The 11,928-nt window shown below is 40.6% G+C and overlaps 1 protein-coding gene across 7 annotated transcripts in view; it reads right to left on the bottom strand.

Moving 5' to 3' along the window:
• Positions 1-457: 457 nt before the first annotated feature.
• Positions 458-11,928, bottom strand: part of ANO5 (anoctamin 5) — a 652,338-nt gene continuing 640,867 nt past the window's right edge. For all 7 annotated transcript variants that reach the window (XM_069623486.1, XM_069623488.1, XM_069623491.1 and 4 more), the window contains one exon: positions 458-11,878. In XM_069623486.1, coding sequence (XP_069479587.1) covers positions 11,654-11,878 — 225 coding nt within the window. In that variant the 3' untranslated portion in view covers positions 458-11,653. The remainder of the gene's footprint in view (positions 11,879-11,928) is intronic.

The following is an 11,928-nucleotide window of genomic DNA, read 5'->3' as shown; positions in this document are numbered from 1 at the left end:
GGGTGTATTTTCCCTGCGCGGAATGTGCTTTCACTTGGAGTGTCTTGCTTTTGGAGCATGAACCTCATAGCCACAATAGAAGTCCTGAATGTGTAGGTCTCTGACAAAATCATGTGTGCATTAGGATCAGGTGTTCTTTTCTTCTTACCTTAATGTGGAGCATAGAAATGATCAGCATGTTTAAAGATTATAAGAAAAGAGAAAGTCTACATGGGCGTAAAGGTTCTTGGTATAGGCCTTGAATCTGAAAATCTTTCCATTGTGGCTGAAATTCGAAGGTCCCACAGCCTGTATAGACCTTAGGCCATTTGTACAACCAAACTCAACTGTCGAACATGGACGATTACAGAGTCATATGTTTATCTGATAGAAGAATGATAGTACAAAGGAGAGTGGTTAAAGCAGCGAAATACAAGGGACTTTACTTGCAAACGTAATATAAAGACCGACTACACAATTCATTAAATGAATGCAAGGTTTTATTTGTAAATTCATTCAAGGCCCTCAATAAAATGGCAATTCGTCACGTCCAGTCAAGAACATGACAGTTTAGCTTGACAGCCAATCAGGAAAGCGAAGAAAACCTGCATCCAGCACAGAGGATTTATTTTACAGGTGCTTGAAAAACAATATCCATTGAATATTCATTTAAACATCATAATAAAATCCAGTAGAAAATACAAAGTGTTTCACGAGAGCATCCTCCTTCATGGTCCTGTGACTGCCTTCTTGAATCTATTAACATTTCACGTTTAGATTTGCAGAATGAAATCATACACCAAAAGTGAATATATTACTCTGAAAATTAAAGGGCAAATGTTTAAGAGAATTACATTTTGTAGTTTTCTTCTTCACAGACGGGTGCTTGTAGTTTATGCACACAATATGGATAACAAATAATATATTGCATTTATATACATTTTCCCTATAGCATAGGACGAGCTGATTAATCTGAGCACTTTGCGGGTTTGAACATACTTTTTTGTTGTAAATAGATTAGTGTATATTTTAAACATACATAGCTGGTGCAGCAAAGCTAACATGTTTTGTGAATGACAAAGCAACACACACAAGGAAATAATGCCATATTGTGTCTATGCAGTACTAGGAATTACACCAGATGGCAAATGCATTAATTGCAAACAGACTAAGATAGATTGACTGTCACACGAGACAAAGTACATATTTTCTGTTAAAAAGTGATTCCATCAATCAGAATCGTGTGCAAGAGTAGCTATCAAATAATGCAGAAATAATTATGTCAGAAGTAATAACATTTCAAAGACAAAACATTTTACAGCATATGAAGCGTCAATACTTCTTTGAAAACAAAGCATGGGGTACATATTGTTTGGTAGCTTGTAGCCACATGCTTATATGATGTGCATTTAATATGTTCTGACACCTTTGCAGTGTCTTTCTAGCATGAAAGAGACACGACTATGTTCGTAAAGTCTACGGATGAAGCAACTAAGCAATAAAATAATGTTTTTAGAGCTTTCCTGAAATGGTAATATATTCCATCGATCTCGGAGAGAATGGCATGGAGTTCCAGATGTGGCAGATGGTGACAGAGAAGCTCCCATGGTCAGTTTCCTAAGATTTAGTGTTGGGAACAGGTATAACATGCCAAATCATAATGACAGAGGGGTAGGGTATTTACTACTAAAAACATTTACCGAGGAAAAATGTCTCAACTCCAAACCATGGTATGTGGCCAAGGCCCAGGTGGTCTCTTCACCTTTACTTTGTTCACCACTGGAAGTGTTGGTGAGGTCTGGTATGCCAGAGGACTGGGGGCTTGCTACGAGCTTAACCGTTCAGCTCCCAAGGCCAAATAACCCTTCCGCCAGAACAGACGACTCAGCCAAGGGCAAGTTAGACTATCGTTTATTACAAAAACCAACAGCGATCATACAGGACATTCAAAAATCTACAGAGTCACCGCTCCCAAACCTGTGTCAAGCCTTTTTGTTGCAGAGTGTTGTCACAACATGGGCCCTTCCCGGAATAACCTATACCACTTTCTGGTTGGGTGATCAGAGTGGTATACAGTATAGATTGCCCCTATGGATCTTAGTTAATTGTCCCCCTTATGTCAGGTGGCTGGCATGACCGTTCCCCAAGAAACTATTGCATTGTTGCAGGGTCACAGGATTACCATTGGCCCTCGCCCCCTGCCATCGGACCACTAACAGGTATTATGGTCTAATGGAATTGAAGCTTCAGAAGAAGACATGGAGCTGTGTTCTTAACTATTTGAAGATGGTTGCAAAGTATGAGACATTTTAAGAAATTAGGAAGGTCAAAGTAAATAGAGCCTGAATACTTAAGGATTGACAGAGAAAGTTAAAAAAGGGAAACTCCTTTTAGCAATTGAAGGGTGAACAAATACTTTGTTTACAGCAGCATTCTATCGAGGTTCCAAAGTCAAATTAGAGCCCACCAGAATACCCAGCATTGTAAGTATTAGGATGTGTTGTGGCATGGCCCAAGCTTGATAGGCCAACAATGAAACATCCAGTGACCCGCTGTATTCACAACCATAAAATGTATTCATGCTTGCTGGGTTCATCTTTAGATGATTTGTCTGCTTCTACCATAAATGGCAATACGCCAATCCTAAAAAGTACCGATTTAGCCCAAATCATGGAGTTCCATTGCTAAAATAATCTTAGTGTCATGGGCATAATTGTATGCAGATGCATTGAAAGGTTAGTTCTGTTAAGCATTAGAAGTGAGCTAACAGATATATAAAAAAAGGGGGAAGAAAGCTGATCTTGCATTGTCTCAGAGGCATTGATTTGTCAGTGGAAAAGATGATAACCGATTACAATTAGCCAGAACAGGTTAGAACCAAGCCCATACTGCTCCTTCATAACATTTTTTTTAGTCGAATTAACAAGATCTCATCTGACATTGTATTAAAGGCTGCAGACAGATACAGGAGGATTCAGGCACTTCCACGCCCCTGATCTGCAAGCAGATTTAAATTGCACATGATTAATGAAGTGATAGCTTCTGTTCCACGGACAGGTCTAACAACCTGCTGGTAGTGGTTCCATTACATTATTGGACTTGACAATTTTGACAAAATGTTTTGAGATGGGACATAAATGACATCTCCTGGGACAGAAGATGGCTTTTCCAGAGAAGGGACCATTTCAGACTAGCTGCAAAACAACCTGGCTTAAAGAACTATTAATGAGGTCATGTGTGACCTAATCTGTGTGAACATGTAAAGCATTTAAACATGGCAGGGGGGCATGACTCTTTCTGTGATTCATATAAACTATTGACATCAGCCAATTTGGTGAATTCTTTGTTGGCTAAGGATTTAAATAGAAGGGCGAGGGGTAATAGAGGCTATTAAATGTATAATGTTAATAGAACCTGCTTTGTCAAATTCTACAATGTTGTTCCAATGATATTGAAAGTGATAGATGTGTTTGAAGGATCATAGGACATCAACATTCCTAAATAATGTTATACATTTTCAGCTGAACACAAGTTCAAGGGGTGATTATGAATGAAGAGCCAGCTGCATTTTTTATTGTCTACTGGAACAAATCAGTGCGAGTTTGGATTCTAGATTACAATATACTCTCCAGATGTGTTCTGCCCTCTACTTTTACTTAATTAGGCCATGATTTGAAGTGAATCAAGAATATACTTTTAGTGAAACTCAGTTTTTAATGAGATCTGAGCCTCACAACTGGTTATCACCTAATCGAAAATGAGATGATGGTGTACTATGTTAGCCCCCTGAGTCAGCATGAAAAAATCCTGATTCGTATTAGGGGCAAAGTTTGGATTTTGTGACATGTGCATCACAATGTAACATTGTTGGCAGCATATCGTGGAGTTGATTCAAGCTAGCATAATGCTATATCCAAACCACATGCATAGGGACATTACAAAAGAATACATTGTTTGAGCAAAAAAAAAAATATTATATAAAAAACATCTCATTGTATGAGTCAGGAATGCAATTCATAGGTCAAGGCAAGGTCCTTAAAACACAAAGTATTATTTAGTGGGAATCCCGCACAATCATGGAGTTGTCAAAACAACGTTATTTAACTGCAATCGGTCACTAAATCCCTTAAGGTACTGACAAACTATGCTTTGTGACTGGGGTGCGGGGAGGGGGGGTCGGGGGGAGTATAAAAAAAGAAAATATATCATTAAGCTAGAAGACAAGAGCATTATCTAAGCTTTCCAACTCAAAGTGATGTCTTTATAGTTGAGTATTTGAATACTGGTCTGGACACATGGGCTAGAGAGAACGGCTAATCCCCTCTCCATTCCATATGCCCAGGGGGCCTGTTAATCATAAGAATGTTACACTCCTTTGGTACAAATTCCATCACAGTTGGATTGGCGTCAAATCTTAGAAAAGATTTGATGATACAAGTAAAGTAATTATTTGCAATCGGCTGCACCTGTATGACAGAGTTGTTTATTTTACATAAAATCAGCATTAAGTATCGAAACTACCTAACTGCAGTCTGCTATGAATCTGCTATGGATCCGTGAAATGTCTTCAAAATGACTGATGAAACGGTACACAAGGGCCTAAATAAGGAAGTGAAGATGCCATGTGTGACTTGGAGCAGAGACCTGGGAAATTGTAGAACCTTAATAATGAATTACTGCTCAAAGGAACTGTTTGCTACGAACAGACGGCAACATGCTGGTCTTGGAAGCAAGTCCATGCAGAGCAACACAGGTTCGAATCCCGGATCAGTGCTTAGAAACCAAACTCGGGTGTTAAGCGGGTTATAAAAAAAACTATTAAAATAAATTTAAGAAGTTATGTCATTATGGGATGTGGTGTTTTTCTTTAATATAGAACAATCTCCTAACCTCTCCTCCCATTCACATCCTCTGATCTCTTTGCTTATTTCTCTAAATTGTAACATTAGGTTATCTCATGCCTTACTTGTTAAGACTGACAACTGCCTGTCGGTCTCACGGCACTGAACTACTGACAGAACCAACTCCATGAACTGGCGTTCAAGATTAAGGAAACCGGTATGATCCTCAACAATGATTGTACATAAGGCCATCTTTCAGTCTATTTGTGATCTATTCCAGATTCATCAAATGCATATATGACTTTATGTGGTCCTATTCCCATATTTAATAAAGGGTTTGCAGTCAGCTTCATCGATAGGGCTTCGTACATTGCATATTTCTCAGCGATTATTATTCCAAGTGGATGGGAGGTGGGGTCTGGCATGCTATGCATGTTTGGGCCACGTCCTTGTGGTGGTGTGGGTTTTATAAGCAGCTTGTTGCCCCTTCACTATCACCACAGATGTTCAGCGAGTAGATCTTGCATCAGTAAAAGCTATATTCTAGGATGAGTTGGTGCCCACTTCACTTATTTGGAGAGTACTATACAAATGGATCTTAAGTCAGCATTTCAATTGAAGCTTGTGTTTTCGTTTCCAAAGGTCAGGAAACTATTACAGTACATACGTGATCAGATGACAAAATGACTAAAGCCCGTCATCATGTGACTAATCAACCCAGATTTAGTCCTGCCACACAAGCTGCACCATTGTCTAGGTGCGTTATACATGCCACATCATATCATATATCATATTGTAGATCCAGGTGAGGAGAGCATAGTACGAGTCATGGCTGCATGTTCTATTGATAACATTTTAATACTGTGTCATTAACCAGGTTCTGTGATGCACGTTGTGGGCAAGAACGCAAACTAACCATTTTATATTCACATTACTCTAAAATGGTTTTATGTAGCTGAAATGCCTTAATCTTATGGCTGTGCCAGAGGATTGTGTGCCTTTGAGTAACTGCTTCCGAGCATAATTTTTTGGTGTAGATTTTTTAACAATGTGTTTGAATGTAGGAAGGACAGCTCCTAATGTGCCACCCACAATATGTTTAAAAGCAAGCTTGTTTGGGGAACCTATAGGGCTTGGGGGTATTAGCCCAAAAGGCTTTTGAAAAATGTCCCCACAGTAAGTTCCTGAACGTAACCTTTGATCATGTAGCCTCAAGCTCATTGCCCAACTGAATTTCAAATATGAAAAACAAGAAGGTAAAATTATTTAACCTCAGCACGCCCATTGTGGGCTTCTACTAGCAGACCCTCCTTATCAAATGTTTCAGCAATTATTGTCTTCAAGGGGAGCTTTGAAACTAACGATGCATACACACTGGGACCAAGCACGGAAGCCCTCCAATAGAGCAAACGTTTGGCTGTAGCAGAGCGCATTTCAGAAAGCATCTGCTGAGCGTGGGCCCCACAAGGATCTAATTTGAAGATTACTCAATTGCCATGAGGACCCACCCATCATGAGACACTCAGTGCTACAAACTGGCTGAGATGGTGAATGGGTGCAGAGTAAAACATTTAAATGAATGAAAACATATTCGTATTAGGGTATTTATTGAGTGTGGACATATCTATCAATCATATGGGGAAAGAACATGGTGAGAAGAATCAAGGGAGTTAGGAGCTAACATACGGGGCAGGCGGGCAATACGTCAGCAAGGGTCTACAATCAAGCAACCAAGGAAGGAAACAGTGGGGAGCAAATCCCCCCGTCTCAATTAGGGTGAGGAGTGGATGATGTGTTTACTTCGGTGTTTGGAAGGAAGCATTTCTTGAAAAGGATATATGAAATGATATATGTTATTTATAACGCGCTTAATACCCAGAGGTTTCTAACCGTGGACCCAGGGATCGAACCTGTGATGCTCAGTGTTGTCTTGCTTCCAAGGCGAGCACGTTGCCCCTGAGCCATCCTCCCGAGACTTTAATATGAAATGCTATTAAAAAGGTTGCAAAGTAATATGCAACAATATGGAGAGTGTTTTTCCCCCCCGTCCAGTGGTCGAAGTATAGGAATAAAAGTAGTGGAACTATGTTTCCTGCTGGCCTGTCCCTGCTCCCCACAAACCTCATTGCTGCACTCCCTTAGACACACAATCCAAGCCCCCAACCAAACACACCTGCTGTTTATGGGAATGTTCAGTGCTGTGCACTGAAGTGCAAGTTTCAACTTCTTCCTACACTTTTATTTTAAAACTAAACCATTCCAGAACGGTTTTTAAAAATAAAAGTATAGGAACAGTAAAGCTTAAAAATAAAAAGTATAGGGGCACCGCTCCCGACCTCTTTCCCCATCTCCGATGGAAAGCATCAGCTATCCAGAACGTTTGTCAGAGTTTACTGTAAGTGAGGTGCACATCCAACACTGAAACAAAGCCGAAAGCTGGTGCTCAGGCAGAAAGGTTCTTAATGTTAAAGGAAAGGCTGTAATTCAGCTCCCTTCTTTGGATTCAATAAACAAAGCTCATTCAATAATGTAGGAGAGATTACTATTGTTTAAGTCTGTTGTCCGCAAATATAAAATGTGGAAGCCTTTGTTGCCAATGTTGTGCATTGTGTCTCAATGACACATACTATGAGATTTTAGCTTTTGAAATCTATAGAGTTGCACTTTAATATCTAAGCAGGATATTTTTTATACGTATTGATTACTAATAGGATTCACAAGAAGTCTCTCTCTTGGTCAAAATCTTCCTCCGTCCTCCCACCGAGGGAAGGCAAGGAATTGCCGGTATTGTTGTGATACAGGGCCTGTGGTACAGAGGACAGCTGCATTGCTTACAATGCTACCATTAGCACACTGGGATGCGCCTGTAGCCAATGAAAATGCTCAGAATCTGGGCGGTGTTCACTAGAAACGCCCACTTTCAGAGCACTTCCGTTAGTGTCGGGCGCTTCCCTTCCTGGCTCCCAGTGCCCCTTTCCCATTAGCACCGTGTAGATCCCTACAACATAGCTCTCAACCATTTGTCTTGCAAAGGCGGGTGAAATCACCCGATTTTGTTTCTGGCGGGTGAGACGCCCATTGGAATGAATGGGCATGCAGGAGGCCTGGCGGGTGAGTCAGCCCTTTGCAAGGCGGGTGACACCCGCCAAAAGCGGGTGAGTTGAGAGCTATGCTACAAGGGTGCTAATATTATTTATATTTTGGATTTTGTAAAATGAAAGTTAAACGTACCTTCATCTCGACGCCCGTCGCCGCACAGTGCCTTCAGCCAGGCAGTCCCCTCTTCAATGTTGACGACCTCAGTCATCAACTTTGAAAACGGACTTCCTGGCTGAAGGCACTGAGCAACGTTCGGCGGAGAGATAAAAGGAACGTTTTTCTTTTTACAAAATAAAAACTTTAGCACCCATGTAGGGATCTACCAGAGTGCTAATGGCGATATGCCACTCAGTGGCTGAGCCCACCCTGTAGGTAACAGCCCACCACCCTTCGCTGCGCTTGGGTCCTTAACTTGGGCATCGGGACATTACCTACAGGGTGGGTGCGCCATCTCGAAGCATATCGCCTCATTATGAAATGGGTTGGATTACTGAAATTATGTCATTGCCTGATTAACTGTAAAAGTTATGATGAATTGTAAAATGAGGGAACTAGGTCGTTCGAAATTAGCTATTTGTATTGTGCACCACCCCTTTGACTAGGTACATGATGTGTATCGTGTTATGCCCTGCCCCACTCCTGAAAGAAGCCAGGTGACTTTGATGAAACGCAGGAGTAGTGGGCTGTGAGGGCCCATTGTTTAACATATGAAATGAAACTAAGTATAACTTTTTGTACTGCTGCCCTTGACTCTGAATTCCCACTGGGAATCATTGTTTGATGAGGCTTCACATCAACTCCAGATTGTAGGCTGTTCAACTGGAATGCCAACACTGGTGCGCAATGTCTTCCCCTGCAGTTGAAGTCATAGTACAGACCACAACTATATGAGGAGTTTTTTTTTCCTCCGATAGACTGCATGAGCTATCCAGGGCATTCACCAGATTTTAGTCTAAGTGAAGGTCGCACCCAAAACTGAAACCTGGCCAAAAGTGGTGCAGACGTGGAATGCACTTAACGTTGAAGATACTATTGCAATTCATCTCCCTGCTTTCCATCAAATAAACCAAGCTCAATTGTATGTGTGGTAACAGGTCGAATGAGTGGTTTATGGCGAGGAAATGGCAAACAATATTTCATTTGTAATTATTGTTCCTTTAGACGAATGTGCATGAGGAAGGATTTCTAGAGTTCTCACTTTAGAGACTAATGTTGGCGCGTCGTGTATTGCAGCACCCTTCATCGGATTCCCCTCGAGAATAATTTTCAAAGTAAATGAAAATATGTAGTCCTCAAATTATGTATAATGAATGATAACCAATGCAACATAAGGATTACCACCAATGGACTAATTTTTAGCTGGTGTCAGGAAGAATTTGACAATAAGGTTCTGCAATCCCACATGACATTATACCATATGCAACAGCTTTGTAGCAATATTACGCACAGCTAGACAGGCTCCAATGGTAAACATTAGTAATAATGTTCAAGCAGTGCAATCATTTGTACATAATTAGGAGGTCTGGTATGCCTTCTTGGATGTTGGAGAGAGAACTTAGTGTGGGGATGTAATGCTCGTCAAACTGCCTCATATGCATACAGTAGAACTTGCACGCACAGTAAACTTCTACCTATGAAGAGTGATGACCTGCAATGTGCATAATATGCTTTTTGTGTAGTGCTACGCTTATATGCATTTGACTGTATAGGCATATATATAGGTGTAGAGATCGATACACAGAGGAATGAAATGCTATTAAAAAGGTTGAAAAGTAATAGGCAGGCACACATAGGTTGGAACAAACAATCGTCCACCAACACAATGGCAACAGTGGAAGGCCCAAGGATAACAAACTCAGTAAGCATTTCACTAATCCTTAACATCTCAGTTCATCATTCCTGTACACAAACGAACATCAATTAAAATATGTGCAGAAGCATGTCAGATTTCAGATTTTCCCTTATAACAAATAATCGAGCAAAAGCAGTTGACATTAACCATCAGTATACCATAAAAAGTAAGAACACCACATCGGCCACTTTCAATTCATCAATCTTAGCAACCTCGGCACCCAGTCTGTGTGCCAATTGGCACTCTCCTGCAAATAGACCGTGAATATCTTATAATTAGCAGAGTGAGTGCTTTGCATAATACTGAGTGACTGGAAGAAGTTCGCTGCATGTGTCCTTTTCTTGGATAGCCGACAGTATAAATACATTTCAGTGGCTGTGTTTACTGGCAAAAGAGTGTCTGATTTACATTTACATTACATAGCACAGATCCATATTGCACCGATGTTTCTCCAATGCATATTAAAAAGGCACTAAGCACTGATCAGTTGTTAGGTCTGTAATAAAGTAATAACATTATTAAAAAAAATATATTGATAAAGACTTGTGAAAGCTAGAAATGAAGGACGGTTTATAAAAACAATATAAAAACACACACTAACTACTGAAATAAAAGCAAACCCTACGTTACTTCATGACTCCGGTTTACCACAGTAAATTACGCCAAGGAGCAAATTAAAGCGCCTTCAGCAAAGTCTGGGTTTCAAAAACGATAATTAAAGCCACTCAAGATTTGAAGCATAAGTGAACTTTCCGATATCAATAAAAACATAACTAATGCGCACAATCTTTATACGACATTAAACACACATACATTACTGGCTCTCCGAAAATTAAAGTGATGAACGTTTAACTAGGCTGCTAAGCATCACATTACATCACTTCTGTAAGCACACAGCAAATGAGTGAGGCTTAGTTTGATCCTAACCCATTGAGGTGCTTTCCCGAAAGCTGCCAGTCGGTCAGTTAAATAAACATGGTTGAAGCGTTTCAAAGTGATTTCGATAGAAATCTCTTCAAGCAGCCATGTTGTTTTGCCCGACTGTGCACTTTGGGAAGAAAGCAAAATACGCTTCACTGAAATACGACCTCACATGTTCTACACCCCTTCCCATCTGCATGTTTATGAGAAATGTTTTGGGGTTGGACACCCAGAGTTTTTTCATAGATTGGTATGACTCCAACTTTCCTCTATTAATAACTGTACATACAGTGGTTTTAAGTTCTACCTTACCTTTCCTCGCTTCCTCACTTGGTTGTAAGGAGGCCACCATGCGACACAGCCGGATAGGAGCCATGAAATGGCCGTTGAAAGAAAATCAGACATACCTTTCCAACTTCTCAGCACAATGTTCTTTCTGCCTGGGGGGGAAATGGGGTCCTTTCCACATGACTTCACTGTTCCAACTATAAAATACGCTTTCAGTGCGACTACACCTAGCATCAAATATCTTTCCCTGCTGTATTGAATACCAAGACATTCTAAAAGTCATGGTGCAGAAAAAAAGGTTCATCTTTAAAAATGTCCAAGTGCACATATATTGTTGATTCCCGCCAGCATTTCTTCAACACCAACTGAAGGGTCGAGAAACTCACAGCAGGCATTAGGCATTCCGAAATGGAACAAGAGCACTGTGCGAGTCCAGGAAATTATAGTTCAGGCCACCATTGCACTGTTCTGGACCAACACAGCATGCACTTCTGGGCTTAGCAGTTTTTGGGGTAGACAAGATGCTCTTTGTCCAAATATCTTCAGTTAAGCGCTTGGCAGCAAAAGGTAATAACTGTCATATGGCTTTGGGTATATTGCACATACGGGAACAATGCTAAGGGCTGAGGTTTCACAGGCAAGAATATTTATATTCATGGGGAAGAAACGATCGCTACATAACTTCAGAGAGCTGAACTTTTCCTTCTGTGGCAATGACTTCCCTTTCCAAATCCACGGTGCAGTCTTTCTGGCACAGCTTTTCCTTCAGTTTATAGAGTTCATATTCATGCAGAATTTTTTGTGTCAAATATTTTTCACGTTTGATTCTGGCCTTCACTTCTGAGGGAACATCTGGGATCATCCAGGCAACGAAGAACTTGACCAGAAATACCACATGCTGAAAAAAAGGGAAAAGGACAATGAATCCAGAATCGACCATTCCTCATG

The sequence above is a fragment of the Ambystoma mexicanum genome, chromosome 11 (genome assembly GCF_040938575.1).
Source record: "Ambystoma mexicanum isolate Mex_15411 chromosome 11, UKY_AmexF1_1, whole genome shotgun sequence".
NCBI lineage: Eukaryota > Metazoa > Chordata > Amphibia > Caudata > Ambystomatidae > Ambystoma > Ambystoma mexicanum.
Note: the sequence above shows the minus strand (reverse complement) of the source record. Positions and strands in the feature narration are given on the sequence as shown.